The sequence below is a fragment of the Fonsecaea pedrosoi genome (assembly GCF_000835455.1).
Source record: "Fonsecaea pedrosoi CBS 271.37 unplaced genomic scaffold supercont1.5, whole genome shotgun sequence".
Classification (NCBI taxonomy): domain Eukaryota; kingdom Fungi; phylum Ascomycota; class Eurotiomycetes; order Chaetothyriales; family Herpotrichiellaceae; genus Fonsecaea; species Fonsecaea pedrosoi.
In genome coordinates this window covers 34356-59331 of record NW_013550611.1, presented here as the reverse complement: position 1 = coordinate 59331, position 24976 = coordinate 34356, and the positions used below count along the sequence as shown (strand labels likewise).

Below are 24976 nucleotides of genomic sequence, written 5' to 3'. Positions count from 1 at the left end.
CTACGGGTGAAGGACGATGGCACACCATTTCCGTCTGCCATAGGGGAACAGGATCCGTGGTCCCGCCGAACGGAGAGAGAGACAATGTAATCTAGGTGTTCTATGTATCCTGGGTCGGGGCATATGCTCGGGAATAAGTAACGGTGCGTCTATATTTGACAGGTAAAGCATCAGGTTCAAATATGAGAGATGAAAGTCTGAAATGTAGGTTTGAGGAGGCGAATCTGGCGTATCTCTCCGCAAAGAACGATGTCTTGTAAAGCATATAACCCCCCGAAATTAATGAGAGACTTAGTAGTCATTGATCCAGGTCTTTTACTTTTCAACGCAGTCTATGAGATTTATGTAGATCTTTGTGTCACGCCAATGGTTCATGAAACCAGTTAAACGACGCGGCACACTAACAAATCTCGGTCTTCACTGGTTGACGGCTCTGATGAATGTGACAGCTTCCAGCTCTGCCTCCTCAAGAATCCTGACTACCCAACAACCCAACCGTCAAGCCCTTCATCCTCCGCTTCAGTAGGTCCTCTTCGCTGCCGAGACTGATGAGGCTCTTGCTGCGGCCAAGGTTGTCTGAGTCCTTCGACCTCTCTTCCTGTCTTCGCCGACTGTTCTCCCCTTTCGCGGACCCGTTTGTTCGAGCCACCGACGTCGTTGCTTCTTTACCAGAGCTGAGACTGGACATAACCAATGGTGCATCGTCATCCATGCTTTCTCCTGTGGGAGTCCGTCTGTGGTGCCTCGTTTCGGTTGTCGTTGCAAGCTCAAGCGAGCTGCCCGAGTCGTGCGTGAAAGTCCCCTGTCTCAACCTGCTTTCGATCGCCGGACCTTCGAACTGATGTGGTGGCCTTGCGAAGATGTCCTGGATCCACTTCCCGCAGCGGAATATATGTTTCCAGCCCTCAGGGAAGATGCTTACAAAGGACACAAACCCATGTGATATCCCGGGAATGAGTGTTACTTCAACGTGGTCCTTCTCATTGAACTCGGCTGTCGATTTCTCGAGGCCGACCTCTTGACGCTCACGAAAGAGGTGGAGTTTCGCTTGACGCAACCGGCCCGCGAAGATGACGGTGTCATCGACCAACGGATCACGTTCGCCGGTCAGGAAGTATGTTTTCGGAAATCTGGCCAGGAGACCTTCGGATGCCACAGCCGGACAAAGCAAGTGGTCTGTGGTAAAGTCAGGGCGATGGTATGGCCCTACATAGAGAATAATCATCGCACGCATCATTTCGGGAGTAAGGATTCGGTCGCCAAAGTAAGAGATGATGCTGGAGACGGCCAGTCTTGTTTTCAGCGGCTGAGGCTTGGAGAGGGCAACAGCTTGCTTTTGTGCCTCCACGTCTGTACTCTTTCGGGCAAGAGGCCTTTCATCCTGAATAGGGCTCTCGACCCGAGGGGCGAAGAAATCGTGGTTGTGGTCGTCCTCATCGTCACTCATGGGCCTCGGTGTCGTTGGAGTATATCGGCGGTCGATATCCTCACTCTTGCGTTTGATGAAGCGCTCATATTTCTTCGCCGTTCGTGGGTTGCGGATCAGCGCCATTTGATCATCTGTCATCCAGCTGCCAATATTGAAGTCCAAGGCCGGGTAAAGGAGAACCAGACCCGCGGGAGATGGCAGAATTCCACGAGTAGCGCTGCTCTGATTTGATTGTATGACCATCAGAGTCGTGCCACATGCCAGATTCCCACCCGCACTGTCGCCTGTGATCACGATCCTCGGGCACATGTCTGGTTTCATGCCAATGCAACGACCTCGAGTTGCCACGATCTGGGTGTAGACGTCAAAGCACTCGTTGAGTGCATACGGATAGGGATATTCGGGAGCCTTGCGGTAGTCTAGACTGAGGACTGGCAGCCCTGTTTTTCCGGCCAAGGCGAGCAATTTGTCGTCACTTGTCCTTGGATCCATGGCAACAAAGCCTCCGCCTGGAATATCAAGAACCACGTTCTCCTGCTTCTCCAATTCGGCGAGAGAGCCGTCGAAGTACATCCACGCAACCACGGGCTCCTTGTAATGTGACTGCTTTGGGCGAGGGATTCGAATCCGCCGCGGCTTGTATTTGGTGAAGCGAGGGCGCAATAACGCAGTGAAGAATTTCAGATACGGTGTGGTTGGTTTGTTCCATGCCACTCGTAAATGGTCGACCGTCAAGACAGCGCGAACCTTGCGCACTTTCTCATCCGCCCGCTCTGCTGCGAAGAGATAGTATACTGAGAAGATAATTGAGCATAAATCTCTGAGGGTCTTATTTCTGATTTTCATGGCGCTCCAAAAACCCGCATCTAGAGCCGTAGTGATCCATGTTGCCCGAAAGTATGCTCGGCTGTACAGGTTGGCAAGGGGTTCGGGGGATTCGAGGCCAACAATCTTTGCAAAATTTCGGCATATGTAGAGCCAGAGGAAGGTCAAGACGACAGATTGCCAGACAGTAAACCGTTTCGAGAGGCGTTGGGATATGGATCGAATGAGAGGAGGACCATGTTTGTCACCTCTTATCTTGTCATGAGCAATCGTCTTCCCAGAGCAGAACGGAGGGATTACCTCAGAAGGTAGAGTGACCAGAATGAGACAACGGCAAAGACTTGGACTTTGCGGAATTGAGACGAGGGCCGGCCCAGTACATGATCTGCCCACCCTAAATCAGCGCATGGGAATTTGTGGAAGGGATGTGTTTAAACAGACCTATCATATTTGATACTCACTGAGTGCCACAGACATCAAGGAGAAACTTCAGAAGAGCAGTCAATTGCAGGATCTCCAGAGAAAGCCAGAACAAGATTGCGCCATTCCAAAGCACGGACAGATCTAGCCTTCGTCCGCATGCAGAGTGAGAGAGGATAAGAAACACAGGTTCAGAACTTTAGGCAAAGGCATAGAAGACCACCAGCTGACGAGGAGCATAGAACCTGTGACCATTGCAAAGAAGAATCCTCTGACGTTCGTAGGGCCCGAAGTCCGGGTGGCAGTGGCATGCTCAGGTACCAGAAACGGAGAGCGAGGATGCGGAATTCTCATCGCGGGCCGAAGTGCATGTGAAAGTTTGACTGTCAAGTGACGCACGAACATGTGAATGCAGTGGTGGCGGTGCCTGTGGCTGAGTATTGGCATTTGCAAGCACGTACCAAACCAGGCACACATCTACATACTACAATTTGTATACCAGCACTGAGACTGAATCTCTGGATTTGCAGAATATCCTGGATGCCTCAGCCTTCATACTCCAAAACAAGTCGACATGGGTATTCGCTGCATTAATAAGCCGAGTGTCTATTACACGAGCCCGTCCCTATATCTTCTCAGGCAACGCAACCTGAGCGTCGTTTCCTGGCAGCATTATCTCTTTCAATCTCAAACCCGAATTCTCACTCCAAGGAAGTTATCCCAGTACGACTCCAACCAAGATAACCATGTTGTTCCCGGAGGATTCTGGGAGGATATCCAACCAATCCAAAAACCTAAAGGTCTCGATCGGAGACAATATGAGGTGGGCTTGTCTGAGACGGCCTGGTGCGGCGAGGTGCACGTCAGAGCCAGGGGACTTTGCATGCTCTGCCTTCCCTTGAGAATATTTCAATGTGAGAAATGAGTGTGTATAACAATCTCATCGTCCTGATTACCCCGAAACCAAGAAGTTTTGGACTGCTTTCTGCGAAACGTCATCAAGAGAATGGCAAACGATCTCTAATCCAGCCTGTCACACCTCCGCTGTTCCCACCATTGCGACTTCTGCTACTGCTTCCATTCTGGTTTCTTGAGCTATGCCGCCTTAGGTCACTTTGCATGCTTGAGTGACGGTGGGTTTCAGGATGTTGCATATCGTAGTCTTGTCTCCGCCCATAGTAGGACTCTCTGGCTTCTCGTATAGTGCGGGGACTTTCTGGAAGCGGTGCAGGGTTGAATCGATCGCTTTCAGGGGGGGTATAGGCACGTGGACTTGACATCGAAGAGGCTCGCCGGCTGTGTCTCCGCCTTGAAAGTCCCGGCCGCTGGCGATCTTCTGGTTCCGTTATGGGTTTCCGACAGTGAGGGCAAGTATCGTGTTCTTTCAGCCATGCTGTTACACAGTCACCGTGAAACCAGTGATTGCACGGAAGGACAGTCACCTCGTTGTTCAACTCAACATTGTCCATGCATATTGAACACTCAGCCTTCCCTTCGTCGCCTAGCATTTCTCGATCTACTTTCTTCTTTTTGAGAGATAGAATGGCTTCTTCTGATGCTGGCGGAGGTGCAGTACTTGTGTTGTGTTGTTCCATGAGCTGCGTCATAACCCGATCGAAGGCTTCCTGACTGTACACCATGTCCCCTGCTCGAGCATTGGCGGGGTTGAGCATTTGATGGAGAAGGTCGAATGGCAGAGGGGCCGGGCCTCCCCTTCGTCTGTCGTCGGTGTCTGGAGTATGAAAGCCTTCTGGTTGCATTGATTGAAATATGAGGGAGAAAAGACTGCGAAAAGATTCAGTACAAAATCACCACTTCGCCTCGAAACATACTCTTGTAAGCCCGCCGGCTGCAAATGGAGATGAGGGTCGTCCCTTCCGCCAACGACTTGCCCTCGCGGGAATCCGAAGGGATCTAGATTGAACATGGGAGGAAGCATGCCTTGATCCTGTAGTTCGTCCAGCCGGGTAAGCACTTGTCCTGTCTCATCAATCACTTCATATAGCTCATCTGTTCGTACATTGCGCCCATCACTCCTCCATGTGCGGGTGCTGAGAACCATTCTTCCACCTCCGCCGGCGGTTGTCAGCTCGAACGTTGTGACATCTGTCCCGATATCGTCGTTTGCGTCTTCAGACCAAGGGTTATGGTTTCGTAGCGCAGCGTAGTCATCGAAACTGCTGGGGGTTGATGACGGGGGTTCGACGGGCAAGGATGGGGACGAAGACCGGTCAAAATCATGGCTGGACTGGGCCTCGCCGGGTTCGAGCTGGAGCGTTATGTTAGCACTGAGTTGGTAATGAGCCGGTGATTATGCGCACAATTTCTGTGAAGTCTCCTTCACATCGGGGGCAGGTGAGTCCTCCGTGCGCTCGATCCCATTCGTTCTGGCATTGGTGACAGAAGACTCGTTCGCCTTGGATTCTTGACATGACGGCGATCTGAGGATACCCAAGTCTGACTGAGATAGGCGGAGTAGTATTTCAGACGCACGAAGGGCGTGAAAATAAGGCTGTCGTCATGCGCAGGCTGAGTGTGGCGTGGGTATGCGGAGCGGCGTGTTTCGTGCCTTCCAAAAGTGGCGTTGCTCTGGGACAAGGGTTGAACGTGTTGGTAATGGAGGTGATCGAATAAGGCTGAAATACTCCTTCCGACTGGAGAGGCGGGGAACGAGACCTGGGTGAAACGATAATGGGGTTATTAATGAAATAAAAGTGACCAGATAATCGAGCAGAAAAGTCCAGTTGGTAGGCTTCCGTTGTATGTCTGTCCGTCACCGGAGTGGGATTGCATCACCACACCACTGGCTAGCGCTGGCTCTGACTTATCGATAAAGTAGACTTGAGTACAGTACACCTTATTGTGAGATGGAGCGCGAAATCACTGGATACGGAACGCAGCCAGCTTATACTTATTTGTACTTAGTTGATTGTATTTGGACTATCGCATCGCTGATTTGGCTTGCTCATGTGCATTATTCGACGCTGTTCCAACTCATTCTTCCAGACCAGGCTTTCGCAGGCATTTATGATACACAGCCCCAAAGCAAACCAAGGGCTCAAACATGTCACCTCTTTCGGGACCCTCTCATTAGCATGCCTCCAACAATACCCGCCGCCACAGCGACACCGCCAATGATGGCAACACCCATTAAACCCTCCCTTGACACCTTGTCATCGATCAATTGTCTGAGACTAGCCGCCTGAAGATTTGCGGGCTCCTTCTCTAGCAACAGCTCATTATACCGTCTCGCTTCAGCATAGTTCCCCAGTTTGTAATTTCCGAGAGCCAGATAGTATAAGCATTCTCTTCTTCTTTCCGGAGTCGTCTTAAAGATGTCTGAGAGCAGCTGAACGCCGAGTTGTTGCTCGTTCCGTTGATTCGACTTGATCAAACCCTGCCACCATCAGTTTGGACACGGGTATTGCAAGGCCAGGTGACAATCATACCCATGCATAGTTGAACTTTGTCTGGACTCCAACATATTCACCTTCTTTCTCGTATTGAGCGCGTAGAACTTGGAGTTCTGCTGGTTTGAGTGGGCTGCAGTAGACAGGGTTAGACCTGGTACGAACGGTGGTCAAACCTTCGCCAACCTTTCTGCATCTGCGGCGTATGGTAGATTGGACGGCATCGCAGTTTTCCAACTAGCCGATTACAATGTTTGCGCAGAATCAAGAGACGATGGTAGGATTCAAAGGGGTGATTTAGTTGGGAGTCTTTTGAGCGCAGTTGGAGCCGACATCAACCTGCGAAGTCCAGAGTCCTGTGGCTCGGGCGGTGGCTTAGCATGACGTCTGTGCCTCAATGCCTAGGTTCCCGCCCACGTAGGTACCCCTAAAAGGTAATTTTCGCCGGTTGCTCCCCACAACCGATGTCAACAAAGGATGCACAACTTAATTCACTCAACCCAACGGCCAACTTCGAGATAGACTAACACCTATTTCTCTGAGGACAAGCAAAGGTATTCGAGATGCTTCTTGACGAAGATCCATCCACGGTAAGTGATCCGTCTTATCGACCTACGGGCCAACCTGACGTGATGCAGCTCATCCGCGCAACAATCTCCAATTTCAACATTGCGCCCGACAAAGCCGCCCTGTCGCGCGTCAACGACTCCTTGTCTACCTTACAACAATCCCGCGAACTTCGTGTCCGAGACGCTGAGACCGCTCTAAGAAAACTATCGAGGCAGCTAGCGACCCTTTCTTCCCAGCACCGAGAAGTACTCTCTGGTCATGATAGCGGCAAACATGCTAGCGAGATAGTGCAACTCGATACAAGGAAATTCCGCATTGCCAAACAGGCCTCAGAACTAGAGGCGGAGAGTGAGAGATTAGAAGCTGAACTAGAGCGGTTGAAGTTGCGATTGTCCACCTTGGAAGAGCAAGGTGTTGAAGGCGACGAGAGCAAAAGACAGACCAGGGAGGTTGATGATCCCACCATGTATGTTGTCTTCCCACGAGCCACTGAAACCCTCGCTGATGTCGGAACAGATTGCGTCTTTGGCTGTACAGATCACTCGGCATCGCCCTGGAGCAGGATGAAGCAGGTAACTACAACAAGGCGACTATTGCAAATACGAAGAAGGGGGATGTGCACGTCGTCAACATTGACCCGAAGTTCTCGAAATGGTTTTATGCAGATTACTTTTGGCAGACGATGCAAGGTTAACAGGTTTCTGCGTCACGAATTTAATGAGCCTTTAATGTGGCGTTTGGGTCGGTTATGATAGAAGATTTTATCTCAGCATCAACGTTGCTTAAATAAGTCCCAAATACGAATCTCGATCAGGATATCTGAAGTGGGGAGTGATACGTGTTGGAGCCGGAGCTCTGAGCTCCTTCAGCTTTCATCTGTACCCGATTTTATTGCTTCTGGTGCCAGTGACCCCTGAGATTGAGCATGCCTTCATCACCGCATTGGTACGTAGTGACACACTGTAACACCTAAACGATGGTGCATGCTACTCCGGTGAGGGCCTTTGTAGATCCCGCCATTCGCATTCTGCTTCCAGATCATGCCTCCATTCACTACTTGAGACAGTCCCTCGAGAAAAGGCTCACATGCTTGTCCATCGGGCGTTATTTTGGAGCTCGACGCATAGTTGCGTGGAGCGGGTAGTCAACAGCCCAAAAAGGTTAAGCAGGCGAGCTATTCGGAAAAACTCAATATTCCATATCCGACTGCACTTTTCTACAGGTACCTCGTACTCACTCCCTGCTGTAACGAGCACGAGATCTTTCAATGCACTCGACCAGTATCAACTCAATCCTGGGAAGATGCCGCGCAAGCCTTCAACACCGCTCAAGGTGAAGAAGAACCTCCTATTTGACGTTGTAAGTCTTGGTAAGCCCATCTTATAGATTTTGTTACTTACTTCTTCCGCAGAAAATCCGACAGTCATGGAACAAATACAACCTCTACAACCTGGCTCGACAGATGCCCTACTCAGGAAGATCTCATAATTTTTTCAAGCAAAAATGGATGTCAAAATCCCTAGCGCGCAACTATCACGGCGAACACATCCGCGAGAAACAGTGGCTGCGAATGTTTGACAGGAGGATTCGGTCCGTGGTACCTATGGATGCAGAGTATTTGGCCTCCAATGATGGTGCGCTGGAATCTGCAGGGCGTGGCTCAGGTTTGGAGGCAAGAGGGAAGCAAAAGACCACAACAGCGATACCTTACATGCAAATGACCTTCGCACCGATGGAGCGGAGATTGGACACAGCCATCTTCAGAGCCATGTTTGCCAGCAGCGCTCGTCAAGCCAGGCAATTTGTCGTACATGGAGCGGTGAAGGTCAATGGCAAGCAGGTGAGGCTGAGACCGTCGATTTCAACGTACTAGATTTAACGCATGAAACAGATGCGATACCCAGGATATTTACTTAATCCTGGAGATATGTTCCAGGTTGAACCGGAGCGAGTCATGTGGGCAACAGGAGCCCCCAAAGTCCCGCTAAAGGCGACCAAGAGCGAAGAAGGTGCAGACGAAGGTAGCACGGAAGAGATATCGGCAGAATCTGCCGAAGAGGAACACACCTCGCAACAAGCGGCTGAAGAGGATGTTGATGTTGACAAAGATCCGCGTGAGGTGCTGAAAGACTTACGGGCCAAAGCAAAGAGCATCCTCGCTACATCAAAGCGAGATATCGGGGCGAAGCGGAAGCAGGATCTTCGCGCGTTTTCGGTAGCTGTCAAAAAGCTGCTGTCACGATCCTCTTCATCAACAATCCTCACAGACAGTCTTGAGGCCCAATTTGCTGAAATCCAACACCAGCTAAACATCCGGAAAGAAAACGGTGACTACGGTGCAAGCAGCCTACCTTCCGCTCAAGACGACAAGGAATCGTCCTCAGGACCAGAACCAAAGACAGGAACGGCTGCCGATGTGGCGGCGGCCGAAGCTGAGCAGGAGACCGTCCTGACTGACGCCGATTACAATGAACTCTACGCTGCACTTCGCTCCATGCACGAGAATCCCGTTGATGACTCAAAGCCCTATGCTACGCCATGGATGCCCCGGGAATATATGAGTGCATTTGCTTTCATCCCCCGCTTCCTCGAAGTCAACCACAATATCTGTGCTGCAGTATATCTGAGGCACCCTGTTGCAAGACCGGGCTTGGCCGAGGTACCCAGTCCTTACCAAGCTGATATTCATAGTACAGCCTTTGCGTGGTATCTGAGAAGGCGGTAAGGTCTAGCGTCAACGCTGAGCGCAGACTTTTGTACTACTATGGTCGTTGCTGCAATGCGATGGGGGCTGGTTAGCCTTATGTACAACGGAAAAGATTGTTTGACGATCAATTGTTCTTCGATTTCTATTCTAGACCTCTCTAGCATCTATGTGCCTAACATCAATTCATGGAAATCTTACATTTACAAGAGAGGGTTGGATCGGTACTCCGGGGCTGTTTCACCATTGACTTCTGGTTTCTTCGCCTGCTTCTCCTTTTCAAGGTCCAGCTCGGAATCCTCCAACTCTGCCAGGTACTTCTCTGCCTCAAGAGCAGCTATGCATCCGCTTCCCGCGCTGGTGATAGCCTGGCGATAGCGTTTGTCCTGCACGTCTCCGGCCGCAAAAACGCCCGAGATGCTCGTATAACTCGTGCCTGGTTTCGTCGCGATGTAGCCATCTTCGTCTGTATCAATTTGGCCCTTGAACATCGCGGTGGCGGGGTCGTGGCCAACGGCGTAAAACAGTCCATTGGCCTCCAGAACTTCGTCTTCCTTTGTGACCACGTTTCTGACTTTCAAGTGTGTCATCAACCCTCGCGGTTTATCTTCTCCTTGTACCTCGACTGCGACGTGGTTGAATTTGACCGTCACCTTTGGGTTCGCCAGTAATCGTTTCGCCATGGTTTTGGAGGCTCGTAGCTTGTCCCTCCTGACCAACACGGTGACATGGGAGCCGTATTTTGTCAAAAACATGGCCTCCTCGGCGGCGGAATCACCTCCTCCGATCACGACGAGTGGCTTGTTCCGGAAGATGGGGACAGCCCCGTCACAGACCGCACATGCCGATATACCATTCTGCCAATATGTCTCCTCGCCAGGTAAATGTAATCGTCTCGCATTGGCGCCGGTTGCGATGATGACCGCATCGGCTGTGTGCGCAGGCTCATCTGATTCTCCATCCTGGTACTCTCTCCACAAACGAAATGGTCGGGATTTCAGGTCTACTCTTGAAATGGTTTCTGTGATGATCTCCGTGCCAAATCGGAGAGACTGTGCTTTCATCTCTTCCATCAGCTCTGCGCCGCCAATACCCTTGGAGAAGCCTGGGTAGTTCTCCACGTCGGTCGTGGTTGTCAACTGGCCGCCCGCTGCGGTGCCACCAGCGAGGAAGCCTTCATACATGACGGGTTTGAGCTCTGCCCGGGAGAGATAGATCGCCGCGGTGTGAGCAGCAGGGCCAGAGCCGATAATGGCGACCCTCGTATGGGGAGGCGCCATGGCGCGTAAAAGAGAGGAGGAAAAGTTCGCTTTAGTGGGCGGTTGGCTTTTTTCGAGAGATACCGACGCAGCGGCAAGGGAGAGACTGAGGGACGAAGGCAAAGGTCGCGAGACACGGAAAAGCTTCGAGGAGAACAGTTTGGCTGGTGAGGGTGAAAATGCGAGGACAGGCGAGGAGGGGGGTTTTGAGGGTTTCCGAGAGATTGTGAAAGGGAGGGTGAAGTTCTAGCAGCGTCAATTGACAAATCGTGAGAAGTTCGTGTGTTTAGATGAATTGCAAATCGCCAAAAACTGCTGGCGACCAGTGGTGGCTGAGGGCGGGTCGAAGCGAGGCACCCACAAACACACAGTACAAGTAGGAATAATATGTAAGCTGGGGAGCCGGAGTCTTTTGGGGCCTCAATATTCCCTCCCGACAAGCACCCTCTTTGGCCTGTGATCACGGCATCATCCACCAATCTGCTCTCCTCTGCCTAAATAACAGAGGTCCTGATTCTCTACCCCCTTCAACTCCTGGAACGGACCTAGCTGCACTCACCCTATGACACAGTAGACGGTGATGGGTTTGATCAGCGCGCTTTTTCATCCGAAGAAGCTCCCTATGTTCGTGGTTACCCTCGATGCACTTGGGACATTGTACAATTTTCGACAGCCAGTATCTGTGCAGTACCTTCAAGTCGCCGAAAGTTGTGGGTTAAAGGTCAAAGTCGATCTCAAACAGCTAGATCGATCGTTCAGATCTTCCTTTAAGCACTACAACACCGTACACCCCAACTATGGCAAGAAGACACTTGGGAGCCCCGAGGAATGGTGGACTAAGGTCGTCAACCAGGTATTCGGCGATCTCGTGGAAGGGGGAGAGACAGCGCTGCCGAAGGAATTGGGGTCTGCCCTCTACAAACACTTTTCCTCCAGTGCTGCGTATGAAGCCTTTGCCGACGTGAAGCCCTTTCTTCAGAGCATGGCTGCGCTCAAGAAACAGTTTGCAGACCCAGAAGGACCCCTCGTGGCGACTGGGATCGTCACAAACTCCGACCCTCGCGTCAGAGAGGTGCTTCAGGACATGGGTTTCCGCGTAGGGCCTTCGAGCATTCCGGATTTCGAAAGTGTAATGAAAACGCACATGGAGAGTCTCCGCGACCCGTCATCCAACGTGGTCTTCTATAGTCCCTTCAGAGACTATTACAATCCCCAGAACGATTTTGATTTCCTTTGCACGAGCTATGACGCCGACGCAGAGAAGCCGCAGGAGAGAATCTGGATGGAGGCCATGAGGCTTGTCTTTCCAATGCCGATTTCTCGATCCGAACAGCACTGTGAGCCAGCCTCTAGCATAACAGACGCGTTCAAAAAGGTGTCATCGGCTATCGGCCACCAGTCGGACATTTCTAGAATGCTGCGGATTCACATTGGAGATGAGTTCTCGAAAGATTATGTTGGCGCGGTCAAGGCTGGCTGGGAAGCTCTTCACCTCGATCGAGCGAGAAACAGCTCCAACTTGGGCAGCGATGTCAAAGTCGTTCAATCCCTCGACGAAGCTGCCATGGTTGTAAATCTGATGGCCCGAGAGTATTTCGGCGAAGGCGAGGCTTGATTGGACTTGCGAACATGCGCCCATTGGTCCGAGAAAAGATGCAAATCATTGGAGTCTTGTAAGTCTCCACGTCAGCAAAGCTTGGGAAAGTCCTGGTCCAATGAGAGGAAACCGCGGTGGATGCATTCTGCAGTCTGCTTAGAGCTTCTCAGGTGCTTTATTGACATCACTCCCTTATCAACAACAAGTTGCCGATGTATCTTTGACTGTGTCACCTCCGGCTTCAGCTCTTTGACAAGTGACTGGGCTCTCTATAGCATATCCAACAAACATGGGACAGGGAAAGTTCGACCACCTTCCGCTTGCCGCCAAAGGTCCGCTCAAAGTACCTCTCTACGGCCGCGTGCTTCTGGACAATCCCTTCTACAACAAGGGAACATGCTTCACGTCACAGGAGCGTCTGGATTTTGGCCTCAAGGGTCTCCTCCCTACCAATATCCAGAAACTCGATGAACAGGTTATGCGAGCCTATCAACAGTACTGCAATCAGCCAGATGACCTTTCCAAGAACACCTTCATGACCTCGATGGCCGAGCAGAATACCGTGCTCTACTACCGTCTCATTCAAGATCACCTGCGGGAAATGTTTAGTATCATCTACACTCCAACCGAAGGTGATGCAATCGAGAATTACTCGCGAGTCTTTCGCAGGCCGGATGGCTGTTTTCTGAGTATCAAGCATCCGGACGAGGTGGAGGAGCGACTGAGTAAGTTTGTTAGCAAGAACGAGCCTGACGGCGGAGTCGACTACATCGTTGTCAGTGACGGGGAAGAGATCCTAGGAATTGGCGATCAAGGAGTTGGAGGCATCCTGATCAGCGTGGCCAAGTTGGCTCTGATGACCATCTGTAGTGGGCTGCATCCGGACCGTACCCTCCCCGTCGTGCTCGATACGGGAACGGACAACGAGAACCTTTTGAATGACAACCTCTATCTTGGTCATCGCTTCAGACGCGTTCGAGGCCAACAATACGACGATTTCTGTGATAAATTCATTCGCACAGCCAAAAAGCTCTATCCGAAGGCTTACATCCATTTTGAAGACTTTGGTCTTCCTAACGCCAGAAGGTTGCTCGACAAATATCGCAGTGAGTTCCCTGTCTTCAATGATGATATCCAAGGAACCGGATGCGTGACTCTGGCGGCTATCATGGCCGGCTTACATATAAACGGGGTGAAGATGTCGGACTTGCGAGTGGTTATTTTCGGAGCTGGGACTGCTGGGTGCGGAATCGCTGAGCAAATCCAAGCGGCCATCGCCACTCAATCCGAGAAGAGCAAGGAAGATGTTGCGAACCAGATATGGTAGGGCTTTCTTCTTTCACGGAAGGAAAGGGGCTAACTGTGTTAGGTGTGTCGACAAGCCGGGATTGCTTCTGGACAATATGGGAGACACCCTCTCCATTGCACAGAAACCGTTTGCACGCAAGACATCCGAATGGCAAGGAAAGGACACCAAATCCCTCGCGTCAATAATCGCGGAGGTTAAACCCCACATCTTGATTGGGACGTCCACAGTGCCCGGTGCTTTCAACAGGGAAGCCGTCCAGGAGATGGCAAAGCATGTCGAACGGCCAATGATATTCCCGCTCAGCAATCCTACACGTCTGCATGAGGCTAAACCAGAAGACCTCATCCGCTGGACTGATGGTCGAGCTCTCGTTGCAACGGGATCCCCTTTTCCGCCAGTCAGACACAATGGTAGAGAGATCGAAGTGGCGGAATGCAACAACTCTGTCTGCTTCCCTGGGATAGGTTTGGGTGGCGTCTTGTGTCGAACAAAATTGGTGACGGATAAGATGCTTGTCGCAGCTGTGACTGCGCTGGCCAAGGAAGCCCCAGCCATGCAAGATCCGGAAAAGGCACTTGTTCCAGGTGTTGAACAGGCTCGGCCAGTCAGCGTCAAGATTGCTATGGCAGTGATTCGATGTGCAGTGGAGGATGGACTGGCACAAGCAGCAGATATTCCCGTCGACTCTGATGAGGAATTACAAGAATGGGTCGAGGCACAGATGTGGGACCCAGTCTACCGTCCATACGTGAGGCCTTGAGGGATCTTTTCGAGGGACAAATCTCAAACATGCTGGAAACATGGTATGGTTGCTGTCGCTCGACTCGACATGCTGAGCCTCCTAGGAACACTCTCGCAGGTCTCGAAAGGTGGGTGGAATGGGCATTCATCTTGTGGCATAGAACTGCCTTGCAGCCACATTGTCGCTCAGAGAACCCTCGATGGTAGAGCGCATATGATAGATAATTGCACTTAGTTTGCCTTAAAACAATTCAGAACATATGTAGAGGTACGTAGGAGTACATGACATTGTTTTCACAATTAGCTGCCCCAGATTGGGCGGTCGGAGAAGATCCTTTGAGTTTTTGAAGTAGTGGCGTGACTGTTCTATCTAGTGCGAACTCCAGACAATTTTCTGACACGAGCACATTCACTGAAGATTAGAGTCCCAGCTCGAGGGGACTGTTATCATTTTCAATCTTAGGTGCTATCAACCTGGTCACTGCTGCGAGATCAATGCTTCGAGCCGCTCAATCACGACGTCGTCGACCTCAAGATTTCCTCCGGCTCTGATTTCTTCTCGGCGCCGGTTCGAGCGCTCAAAGGGGAGTCTCAGGGCATGTCCAGGAAGGGTCGGGGTAGTATGGAAAGCGGTAATGAGATTTCCCACTTCGCGCTTGAAATCAGCCATCGGTCTGAATTTTGCCGGGTCGATGGCCATGATGAAGTATCCAAACTCTTCCAAATTTGGCGGCAGTGCAGGAGAGCCTGCCAGAATCCCTAGTAGTTGGACCGCTATAGCCAAACCACTCCCTTTTGCACCACCCCACACTGCCAGAGCCCCCTTTAACGCCTTCTCGGGATCGGTCGTCATTTCTCCGTTCTCGTCAAACGCTGTGTCCGGGGGCAATTGTTCGTTTTTGCGCATAGCTAGCATTACTTGGGCATGAATGATGCGGGAAGTGCCAATGTCGTAGATGATTGGGACATCGTCTGTGGGAACTCCGATGCAGAAGGGGTTGGTTCCAACGAGAGGTTTGTAGGTGCCCTGTGGAGCAACCCAGGGGCTGCAGTTCGAGGCGATGATGGTCACAAGGTCCTCAGCCGCAGCCATCTCGGCGTAGTAGGACAGCATTCCAGTGTAGTATGTATTGTTGGCTCCCACAGCTGAAACACCACAAGCTTTAGCCTTTTCAATTGCCACTCTTGTCGCCTTGTGGGCGACTAGATAGCCAAGAGTGTCCTTGCCGTTGAGCTGGGCTGTTGTGGGCGACTCCGAGGTCACCTCGATGTCAGATGCTGGCACCTTACCGGACAGTCTTTCTGAAATGCTCAGAATTCGCGCAAGTCCAGCGATGCCATAGCCTCTGAGCTCACTGTCGATAAGATGGTCACGGATGGTAGGAATGTCGTCTTCCTTGTACCCGAGCGCGCGCAAAGCCCGATCTGCCAATTGCTGAGCTTCCTCGACGGCGATCTTCATCTTCAGACAGAACAGAAAAGAAAGAGGGGATGGGATATGTACAAGGCTGTCGGCAGGGCGTCGCAATTCTAATACCAGCACAAATACTACAAGAAGATGGGCGTTAGTCGGGTTAGAATACAGACTGCGTCAGATGGATCAGATTTGGGGAAATTGGAGCAAAAAGGACTCTGGACCAGCCGAGGTCCATTCTTCGCACCTATCATTCACTTCGTTCTGTGACATACTCCAAATCCCTTGCGACTCTCTCGCTCGTGTTGTCCTGTTCTTCTCGTGAGGCAACGCGACGCTATCCAGCGGATTCTGGTCGACCGTCATGCTGTCTAGCAGGACTGACGGGCACCATCACAGTAAGATCGCAGTTAAGTCTTGTGCTTTGAGATGTGAGAAGGCGCAGTTAGCCAGCTTGGACTGAACTTCTTACAGTTATGCAAACATTTCTTGCTGCCGCACTCCTTCGTCACCGATGACTGTGAGGTTACTGCCACTATGCTTAAGTCCCTGGCTCAATCCTATGTCGAAACGAGGGCGATGTTGCGAAAGGAACAACCTCAGTCAGAAGAGACTCCTCGAGCCTGATGTAACCTGTCCCGGGGGCTCGACAGCCAACCGGTCAGCGTCATGCCGCTCTCTCTCGAAGCTTTATCCGTTCTTCTTTGAAATCCCACCCCAGGAATTCGTGCGGTCTGTGATCTGTTGGGCTGCTACCAGCGCCTGTTCACGTTTTATCTCAGATGGTTCATTTCGTTAGTGTCTGACTCGCCAGGGAGACGGTCTGAAGCAAAAGCCTGGTTGAATATACGGTGTGGGAAATAGACTGCCAGTTCCACTGGCTCAGCACTGGACCTGCGTGGGTGAACTCAACGTAAATCTGATCAAAAATTGATTTCATCCAGGCACATATATTTCAGAACTATAGCCAGCGAGTGACGGACAAACGAAGCAGTTGATATCCACCTGTGCTACACCTTCAGTCAAAACCACAGCGACCCCTACGATCCCAGACCTCGAAAATCCAACATGGTTGCGCTGTCGGCTTTGACCCATCTAATCACTGCGACAGGCATCTCCTTTGCGAGCGCAACTCTACCTTCTCCCAGATCCGCTCAACCCATAGAGAACTCCGCAAACACGCTCTTGTCTCGAAGTATTATCCCAGAAAGCTGTTATGACACAGTGCCAATCGGCTGGGGTGATTTCCTGGTCAACCGAACCATCAATATATGTTACCCGTATTTGGAACCCACCTGTGAAAGGATCGGAAAAGCTACACTTGCGAAATGGATGGACTTTTGTGCACAGTGGGATTCGCGAGGTGGAAACCCGGTGAAAACCTGCCAGTGGAAAAAGAACAAACCATACAGCCTTTACGACGACGCCCCTGAGGATGATGATCGTCGCAACATGCCCTATCGAGTGCCTGGCCCCTTGCGATGTTGCCCACCGCCGTACAACGGGGTGGATGCGGGGAAGTTCAACATGATGAATGCTCTGTGCAGGATGTGGAGGGTCAAAAATGACGGAGAGTACCGTTTTTACTCCCAGAACTTCCCCTTGTACGGGATCTTCGACGAAGACTACAACTACGACAACATGACCATCTGGTCCTACCATCCTCTGTCGCACACTTCCGACCATATCACCCTACTGGATAAAGATGACAGAGATGATCTCAAAACGGATTACTTCCCGATGACCTTGGAAGAACTTATCGACTGGCAGAACGAGGAAGATAGGGAAAAAAACAAGCATCATCATCTCTCTCCATTCTACTGAGGGGATGCAGAGGCCGAGATTATGCTCCCTACCAAGTTTTGCCGCCCGTCGCTTGTCAACTATTGCGGGAGGAAGCCATCATGCCTTGCCATGCTGGACGATATCCTCGATGTAATGTCTGGGACAACACTGGATATGGTTGGTGGCATATCTGTATGCTACAACGTTACTCCGCTGCTGTCTCATTAACGAATATGAGAACTGCAAATATTAAATCATCGAGAGTGAGATATCAAAGCAACCTTGTGCGTACAACTGTAGTTGGATTTTCCTAGCTCCATTCGAGTGAAATATAACTGATCTCAACATGCTCCCTGATTGACCCGTGGGAAAGTAATGTGTCCATCACTCCTTTCCCTCGTAGGCCTCGACCGGCATATAGACGACCTCCACAATATGCCCGTCTGGATCTTCGAAGTTGCGACCATACATCCCAATGCCCTCCTCGGCCTTTTTCTGCTCTTCATTCTTTACTGAAATATCCACATTCACTCCGTGCTCCGCTGCCTTTTTGACCATGTCGTCGACGGCTTCCTTGCTCTCCCGGCTGAAGCACAAGAGCACCTGCGCCGTGTCGTTTGCGTTGGCCAGCGTCCTGTTCTCGGGGAGAAAACTCTTGAAGAAACCGTGCTCGAGCAACATGACTTTGATGGGCGACTCGTGTGGGCTGGCGAAGTGAGTCGGAACTGGAAGGGACATCATGATAGACGAGTCGCTGGAAAAGGTGTGGTTTGGAACAAACCCGAGGGAGGTGTAGAAGGCAATCGATCGGGTCAGGTCGCTGACTGGAATGTTGAGAAAGATAGTCTGCGCGTATGGCATGGCGATGGGTAGGTTTGGTGCTGTGTCGTACTGGTCTTAGTGGTCAATGAACTCTGTGGTATTTAGGTTTTTGATATTGATTGCCTTCATGGTGTTGCCATGCACTTTTATACAGTTCCTGCCTCATCCGGGGTCGGCGCAACCTCATACCGGCGTATTCGTACTGATCCTGAGTTGCGCGCTTCTGCCTGAAGAGGCCTTGCGCGTTCACGACATGTGAGCACCTGATCGTTTCCAAATATGTGCTGATGCCCCTGAAACAAGACTTCCAACGTATATACGGCTAATGAGCTCTAAGAATTGGGGCTCTAGCGTAAGGCAGAAGGCGGCTCAATGCTTGGGCCAAGGCAGAGGGGGAATCAGGGTCTTACAATGATGCTCCTTGGATACCTCGTATAAGATGCAAGTAGAAAAACAGAATTTCGAGATTGGATACCTACAGACGAGCCCCTTCCTTTCCTCTGGTAAAACTCGGGGGAAAAGTCCGGTCTTGAATTGTCAATTCCTAAAGTCATTTCATCCAATGCACCGATCGAATCTACAAGTAACATCGAGATGAATCTCGATAATAACGGCTTTGCAGTGTGGGAAATCAAATCTTGGAGCTATTTTTTGTGGATTTGAAGCCAGTGCGGACGCTTCCACCATCAATCTCTATCACATTCCCCGTAATATGATCAGATCCGCGGCTTGAAAGGAATAAGACCAGGCCAGCAAAATCTTCGGGGGTCCCAATTCTTCCAGTGGGTTGGATGCTGAGGAAGAATTCAAGACCCTTCTGAATGCCATAGTTCGACATTCGGGAGGGAAACAGCCCCCTATATGTCGGTCAGAACCAGTTCGTTCAGACTGTGCATAAAAATCCGTGCAGTCGACTTACGGGCAGATGCAGTTTACTAGGATGTTCTTTGGGGCGAACTGCGACGCTTGCTGTCGTGATAAATGAATGCAAGCTGCTTTGGATGGACCATCTACAAAACGTCAGTTGATAACAAGACAAAAGCTACCGGAAAGAGGGGTACGCACAGCTGTAGGGTCCGCTTCCTGCAACTGACAAACCGCCTTCTCCAGTGGAGGTAGGATCAGACGTCGCAATCCCAGCCATAGAGGATAAGTTGATGACTCTAGAAGGCTGCTGTCGCGAGGTGCTCTTTTCGAGAAGTGGTACGAGACTGGTCCAGTTTCAGCATCAGATCTCTCAATCTTCACAGGAAACACCCGTACGCGATGGTCAAGTAGAAGATTGACTTCACGTTCAATGCCATGATTTTGTCCCAACCGTGTTCTGGAAAGTCATCTGCGGGGGCACCCCTATCCCAGGGAGTGAGCATTCATCATCTGCGATTGACTGTCAACAGTTGTGGCCGAGGATGAATCGTACCAGGTAGCGCCAGAATTGTTGATCAAGACTGTCAGACGGTCTGTCCGTTTCTTGATTTCTGATGCCAGATGGTCGCAGCCAGCCTTGTCTTTGAGGTCGGCAACTATGTACTCGCATTTTCCGGGACCAAGGTTATTCAGCCTTGATGCGCACTGTGAATTCGGATCTTAGCTGAGAGCTCGTATAAGGCCCGAAAGAACTTTCTCACCCGTTTCAGTTCGGATTCCTTCCGGCTGGCGATAAAGACTTTGGCGCCATTTTGCACAAAGGCTTGCGCGGCGACCTCGCCGAGACCAGAGGCTCCTCCAGTGATCAGTGCGACATGGTGGTCGAATTTGAAGAGGTTTTGTGCTCGAAGATCCGCCTGTAGATCCATGGTGTCCAGTGCCAAGGGCCGCTGTCTGGTTCAGGAGTGATCTGGCTAAGGTGTCGCGTACAAATATTTTCGTCAACTGATTTCGAGACGCGAATGTGTAGAGAGACTTTGGTGCTTTGCTTGGGTATATAAAGAGGGTGCATTCCCGCCTCGGGATGTCGGCTACGGCCAAATGCAGTAGACGGGCGACAAATCCAACCTCGGTCCTAACAACGATAATCGAGGTAATGATGCTACCCTGTGAGGAAAGTGAGGCGATCCAGTCACTAGTTGGAACTAGGTCCCTTTGATCCAATTTGAACTTACTGAGTACTCCGTACACAAGGTATATATACCTAACTAGGCAGTTAGGTAAGGCACTCTATGTAAACCGAACTTGCTCCCTGGTGGGCTGCTACCTGCACAAGGCTGATGGCTCCGTCCAGCAGCCCCTTGGGGAAGAAGGGACCATTAGGGGACCACTGACGTCTGACATCTGGACCCCGCTTCCACCAAAGTCCACCATCAAAGCCACTACAATCGTGGGGGAAGGCGGGGAATTAAAGGGTCGAAAGGTGCAGAGTTCCCGGGTACTTGCGGCGTTTAATCAGTAAAATTGAGGGTCATGAACTTCTGGAAAATGGGGTGCTAAGCACATAAAAGACATTGCATTCCAAAAAGACCAAGGAGTCCATACCAATCGGTACTCAGATATCCTGTGATGAACAATCTGTTCTGCAATTGGCATACGCGAACAGGGCCTATCGTCTTAGCAGCGACCAATTCTGATCAGTGAACAACATGTCCATCATGCTCAAGCACTCTCTGGTGCCTCCAGAAATCTCGGTCGTCACAGGACTTGAGTATGGACTTATCCTCCTTCTCCTCACAGTCGCAGGTAAGTAACTGGGCTGTAAGACTCACAATCAATTGGCCGGCTTCGCGTGCTTAATGGTATCACAGGCATCTGTTGGACTTACCGTAACAAGGGCGTCTGGGCATCATCCTCGGCCAATTCAAAATGGATTGCGAGTCCAAAGGGAAAGCCGTTCACAGGAAATCTGAACGATCTCCGAACAAATGGCGCCGCCAGCTGCGAGGCCTGGTACTCTTTGTACAAGCGATACGGACCTGCCTACGAAATGACAGTTCCGTTCTTTCGCATGCATATCATCAACCATCCCACCTATCTCGAGCATATTCAGAAACATAACAGCAAGAACTACATCCGCGGCAAATTTGCCAGGAACATGTTTGGTCCTCTTCATCGAAGTGGGATTTTTGTTGCGGATGGCATGGAATGGCAAACGCAACGCAAAGCTGCCTCTCGTGCATTCAGCAAGCGCAACTTCGAGACACATATCACTCAATCTGTTCATTATTGGCTGGATATCTTTATCCGCCTTCTCTCTAATCTGGCCAAAGAGCAAAGAGAGTTTGACTTCCAGGAACTGATGGGCCGTCTCATGTTCTGCCTCTTTCTGCGAATTGCCTTTCACGAGGATAAGCTCGCTTTGGACATCATGTCTGATGATCCGAAGTGCCTGGAATCAAAACCAGCTTTTGTCGAGGCATTTGATCAAGCCACTCATTGTAAGTATCAATCTGCCTACCACCTTGTGCTTCGCACATAGCAGCTCATTGATTTTCTCTCATAGTATTTGACCGGAGAAGACGAGACCCTCTATGGAGAATAACCGAGAAGCTCTCTGGAGAAGATGCCATCACCAAAAGAGCTGTGGATCTCTTTTATCAACAGATTGATTTTCTGATCGAGAAGCGTCTCAACCTAATGAAAGATGGCTACAAACCCAACCCAGACGCTGGTGTTGACCTCCTTGACCTATTTTTACAATCGACAACTGATAAATATACTCTGGGTGGAATGGTATTTTCGTTTCTGTCAGCGGGTCGTAGGTTTGAACCCTGTCATCTTTGATCTATTGATAATCTCATGCAATTACAGGGGATACAACGACCTACAATACCTCTTGGTTCATGAAGGAGATTCATCATCGGCAAAACAAACATCTCAATGCTTTGAAGAAGATCCGTGCTGAGGCAGAGGACCTTGGCTTCACCAGTGGATACCTCAACTACACGGATGCGCCGGTGAGTCAACATCCCAAAGCTAAGTTCAGTCATCATGATACTCCGGCTCACGTATACTGCACAGAGATTACGGTTCACGAATGCTATGTGGGACGAATGCACTCGACTCAACACTGTTTCTCCAGCTGGCCAGTTGGAGGCGGCCGAGGACGACATTCTACCAGCGGTCCCTGAGCTTAATATACCTCCCCGTCGCATTAAGAAGTAAGCGTCGTGCTCCGCGGGTGTTTATTGATGATTTATATTGACCGATCCACGAAGAGGTGATGTTGTCAGCTATCAGAACTATGTTATGGCCCGCATGCCAGAAATCTGGGGAGAGGACGCTGCGGTCTTCAACCCATACCGGTGGCTCAAGGAGAACGGGGAAAGCATCTCTTACAGTCCATTCAGTAAGTACCGAAACCCACATCCAAGGAGTCAGGAATATTTCCGATTACTGACTCTGCTGCTTGTAGAATATCACGCTTGGAATGCTGGGCCGCGTAGTTGCCTCGGACGGCCACTGGCTACGTATGAGGGCATCACTATTACAGTGGCAATCCTTCAACGCTTTGACATCATTCTCTCAGACGATAGCAGAATGTATAAACCACTTGCTGCCATGAACATGGTATGTTTTGTCGTTCCCTTCTTTGCCCGCACAACTGCAACCATATAACATGAATGCTGACATTGGGACTTCCGTAGGGTATCCAAGGGGGTCTTCCAATGCGGGTGAGGGAAAGAAAGCAATCGTGAAGCTGAGAGCCTTTCCTGCCCCGTTGAGCTCTTGATATCACCAAGACTTTCTTGAAACCATGGAGGGGAGCACTTTTAGAAGATGGTCGAGGGATCTCCATGCAACTTTGGTGGCTTCGCGGTTACAGCATAGTTCCAGGGGCTTTGGATATTGAGAGATTGCCTTGGAGGTAGCGTATATGAGCCAAAATAGATTCGTCCGGAGGCGGGAGAATAGGAGACAGCATAGACGGGATAGCATGGACCGAAAGAATTGCATGTGAATCAAGTTGCGTTTTTCTCTCTACGGCTTTGACATTCTGGTTGTGCGGACAATTCCCATCACCTGGTTCAACCCTATTCTTCAGTTGATCGTCTCGGGTATTTGCGGCCATTTCCTCCATCTGACTTCAACTCGCTCACACTAGGTAATGTTGGTTATTCGTCCTCCAATCCAGCGGGCCTTGATCTACCGAGCTTCGCCGTCTGTTCACCCGAGGCCTTTACCATGTTTTCTTACGTGTGGAGGGGTGCGTCCAGTGCCTCCAGATGCCTGCATTGCCCGTTATTCATATCGCTGTCGCACATAATTGGCCAGGCGTGTGACAGCAGTTCAGAATGTCTAGCACAGCTAATGCAGTGTCTCTACAACCTGGGCCAGGCCCATCGCCGGACACATCAGGCAATGGCACATTATTCAAACGGGTCTATCAGGCGTGTGAGAGTTGTCGACAGAAGAAACACAAGTGCAGCTTGGGAGATCCAGCAAATCCCAAACCACCTTGCAATGCCTGTCGTCGAGCCAGTTTACTGTGTGGTTGGTTCAGGTGGTTTTACTATCAAATGCGCATGCTCACGACATCTCAGTTCTCCCGGTGCGAAGACGTAGAGGCCGGCCTCCGAAAAGAGCGAGACATAATGTTGGAAATGGTGATCTGTCTGCACCAGCGGCAACCACAGACAATTACGGCTTTGATTTGCCATACTCAGTCAGCAAAGAAAGCCAGTCTTCATGGCCGTCACTGATGGGGTCGTTTGAACCCGTGGCGGGAAGCAGAGAAGAAGCCACTACAACGCCCAGTTCTCGAGGGAGTCATGGCCACCGACAGATACCAAGCTATGACCAGCAAATGGCCAGTCAAACACTGGCCACCTTTCCGTTGAGAAACACATCAGATGCAATACGACTTTTGGACCAAGATCGAGCATCCTTCGGCTCCGAACAATCTGACAATGTGGATGTGCTGGGCGTCGGCGCTTCCAGGCCACAGTTTTTCCTGCTTCGAGAGGGCTTTATAGACGAGTCAACATTGTTCAGACTGTTCAACTTCTATCTTGGCTCGTTGCATCCCATGATGCCGCTCATTCCTTATGAAAGGAGACCGACAACATCAGAGCAAATCCTCACAATGGCAGCCCGAGAACCACATTTTGTGGCGGCGATTCTTGTAGTGACCACCGGTCTGCTGGGTGAATACACTCTTCATCACCATTTGTGGCAGAGAGTGGAGAGGCTCTTTGCCCAGGTCGCCATCATGGGGACGAATGAATCGCTAGAGATGATCGAAGGATTGTTACTACTTTCGGGTACAACGACCCTGGTTCCCAAATCCATCTCAGCAAGGGCCATGCTGAAATATTGTGCAGAATACCCACCAAATATGGGCCACAGCAAAGGACTGGGGTTTGAAGATCGAATGTGTTGGATGACAGTCGGAACTGTGAGTCAAGGCACTCCCTCTTCTAGGTTTCCGATTCTTGCTAGCTCTTTAATCAAGGCCGTCAGGCTAGGTTACCTCCGAGGCCTCGAGCAGCTGGTCATGCAACCGGACGATATTGAGGAGAAATTTGCGGACGACCGCGGTAGAGGGAAGATTGTATGGACGTGTAAGGCAATTCTGCGACCAACCATGAGTGCTCGCCCAGCTAATCAGTCACATAACCTCCAGATTGCTATTGTCTCGATCGACAAATATCAATTCGTGTTGGAAAACCATTTTGGCATCGAAGTGCGTCAAAGCCCCCTGGGAACTCCTCCATTGTCCCGCACGTACAGGAAGCTCTGCGAGGACATCTTTTGCTGA

The 24976-nt window shown here is 50.7% G+C and overlaps 14 protein-coding genes across 14 annotated transcripts; 7 read left to right on the top strand and 7 right to left on the bottom strand.

Moving 5' to 3' along the window:
- Positions 1-466: 466 nt before the first annotated feature.
- On the bottom strand, positions 467-2702 carry Z517_07484 (uncharacterized protein; the record flags this gene model as incomplete). Its single annotated transcript, XM_013426006.1, has 3 exons — positions 467-2504; positions 2555-2639; positions 2696-2702. The coding sequence occupies 3 exons, from the start codon at positions 2700-2702 to the stop codon at positions 467-469; spliced, it is 2130 nt and encodes a 709-aa protein (XP_013281460.1).
- A 970-nt stretch (positions 2703-3672) lies between these two features.
- Positions 3673-5106, bottom strand: Z517_07483 (uncharacterized protein; the record flags this gene model as incomplete). The annotated part of the gene is made up of 3 exons (XM_013426005.1): positions 3673-4459; positions 4507-4943; positions 4996-5106. 3 exons carry the CDS (start codon positions 5104-5106, stop codon positions 3673-3675), a joined length of 1335 nt encoding a protein of 444 aa, XP_013281459.1.
- Positions 5107-5741: 635 nt separating this feature from the next.
- On the bottom strand, positions 5742-6308 carry Z517_07482 (mitochondria fission 1 protein; the record flags this gene model as incomplete). The annotated part of the gene is made up of 3 exons (XM_013426004.1): positions 5742-6071; positions 6124-6217; positions 6271-6308. The coding sequence occupies 3 exons, from the start codon at positions 6306-6308 to the stop codon at positions 5742-5744; spliced, it is 462 nt and encodes a 153-aa protein (XP_013281458.1).
- Positions 6309-6647: 339 nt separating this feature from the next.
- Z517_07481 (uncharacterized protein) lies at positions 6648-7348 on the top strand (the record flags this gene model as incomplete). Its single annotated transcript, XM_013426003.1, has 3 exons — positions 6648-6674; positions 6723-7120; positions 7171-7348. The coding sequence occupies 3 exons, from the start codon at positions 6648-6650 to the stop codon at positions 7346-7348; spliced, it is 603 nt and encodes a 200-aa protein (XP_013281457.1).
- A 608-nt stretch (positions 7349-7956) lies between these two features.
- Z517_07480 (uncharacterized protein) lies at positions 7957-9379 on the top strand (the record flags this gene model as incomplete). The annotated part of the gene is made up of 3 exons (XM_013426002.1): positions 7957-8013; positions 8066-8494; positions 8546-9379. 3 exons carry the CDS (start codon positions 7957-7959, stop codon positions 9377-9379), a joined length of 1320 nt encoding a protein of 439 aa, XP_013281456.1.
- Positions 9380-9561: 182 nt separating this feature from the next.
- On the bottom strand, positions 9562-10638 carry Z517_07479 (thioredoxin reductase; the record flags this gene model as incomplete). Its single annotated transcript, XM_013426001.1, has 1 exon — positions 9562-10638. One exon carries the CDS (start codon positions 10636-10638, stop codon positions 9562-9564), a length of 1077 nt encoding a protein of 358 aa, XP_013281455.1.
- Positions 10639-11197: 559 nt separating this feature from the next.
- Positions 11198-12232, top strand: Z517_07478 (uncharacterized protein; the record flags this gene model as incomplete). The annotated part of the gene is made up of 1 exon (XM_013426000.1): positions 11198-12232. One exon carries the CDS (start codon positions 11198-11200, stop codon positions 12230-12232), a length of 1035 nt encoding a protein of 344 aa, XP_013281454.1.
- Positions 12233-12503: 271 nt separating this feature from the next.
- Positions 12504-14283, top strand: Z517_07477 (uncharacterized protein; the record flags this gene model as incomplete). Its single annotated transcript, XM_013425999.1, has 2 exons — positions 12504-13537; positions 13584-14283. The coding sequence occupies 2 exons, from the start codon at positions 12504-12506 to the stop codon at positions 14281-14283; spliced, it is 1734 nt and encodes a 577-aa protein (XP_013281453.1).
- Positions 14284-14742: 459 nt separating this feature from the next.
- On the bottom strand, positions 14743-15726 carry Z517_07476 (uncharacterized protein; the record flags this gene model as incomplete). Its single annotated transcript, XM_013425998.1, has 1 exon — positions 14743-15726. The coding sequence occupies one exon, from the start codon at positions 15724-15726 to the stop codon at positions 14743-14745; it is 984 nt and encodes a 327-aa protein (XP_013281452.1).
- Positions 15727-16746: 1020 nt separating this feature from the next.
- On the top strand, positions 16747-17502 carry Z517_07475 (uncharacterized protein; the record flags this gene model as incomplete). Its single annotated transcript, XM_013425997.1, has 1 exon — positions 16747-17502. The coding sequence occupies one exon, from the start codon at positions 16747-16749 to the stop codon at positions 17500-17502; it is 756 nt and encodes a 251-aa protein (XP_013281451.1).
- A 345-nt stretch (positions 17503-17847) lies between these two features.
- Positions 17848-18324, bottom strand: Z517_07474 (uncharacterized protein; the record flags this gene model as incomplete). Its single annotated transcript, XM_013425996.1, has 1 exon — positions 17848-18324. One exon carries the CDS (start codon positions 18322-18324, stop codon positions 17848-17850), a length of 477 nt encoding a protein of 158 aa, XP_013281450.1.
- Positions 18325-18916: 592 nt separating this feature from the next.
- Positions 18917-20081, bottom strand: Z517_07473 (uncharacterized protein; the record flags this gene model as incomplete). The annotated part of the gene is made up of 6 exons (XM_013425995.1): positions 18917-19142; positions 19205-19295; positions 19351-19496; positions 19549-19635; positions 19706-19857; positions 19914-20081. The coding sequence occupies 6 exons, from the start codon at positions 20079-20081 to the stop codon at positions 18917-18919; spliced, it is 870 nt and encodes a 289-aa protein (XP_013281449.1).
- A 789-nt stretch (positions 20082-20870) lies between these two features.
- On the top strand, positions 20871-22913 carry Z517_07472 (uncharacterized protein; the record flags this gene model as incomplete). The annotated part of the gene is made up of 8 exons (XM_013425994.1): positions 20871-20958; positions 21024-21653; positions 21719-21973; positions 22027-22172; positions 22237-22376; positions 22434-22564; positions 22631-22785; positions 22863-22913. 8 exons carry the CDS (start codon positions 20871-20873, stop codon positions 22911-22913), a joined length of 1596 nt encoding a protein of 531 aa, XP_013281448.1.
- Positions 22914-23917: 1004 nt separating this feature from the next.
- Positions 23918-24976, top strand: Z517_07471 (uncharacterized protein; the record flags this gene model as incomplete). Its single annotated transcript, XM_013425993.1, has 1 exon — positions 23918-24976. One exon carries the CDS (start codon positions 23918-23920, stop codon positions 24974-24976), a length of 1059 nt encoding a protein of 352 aa, XP_013281447.1.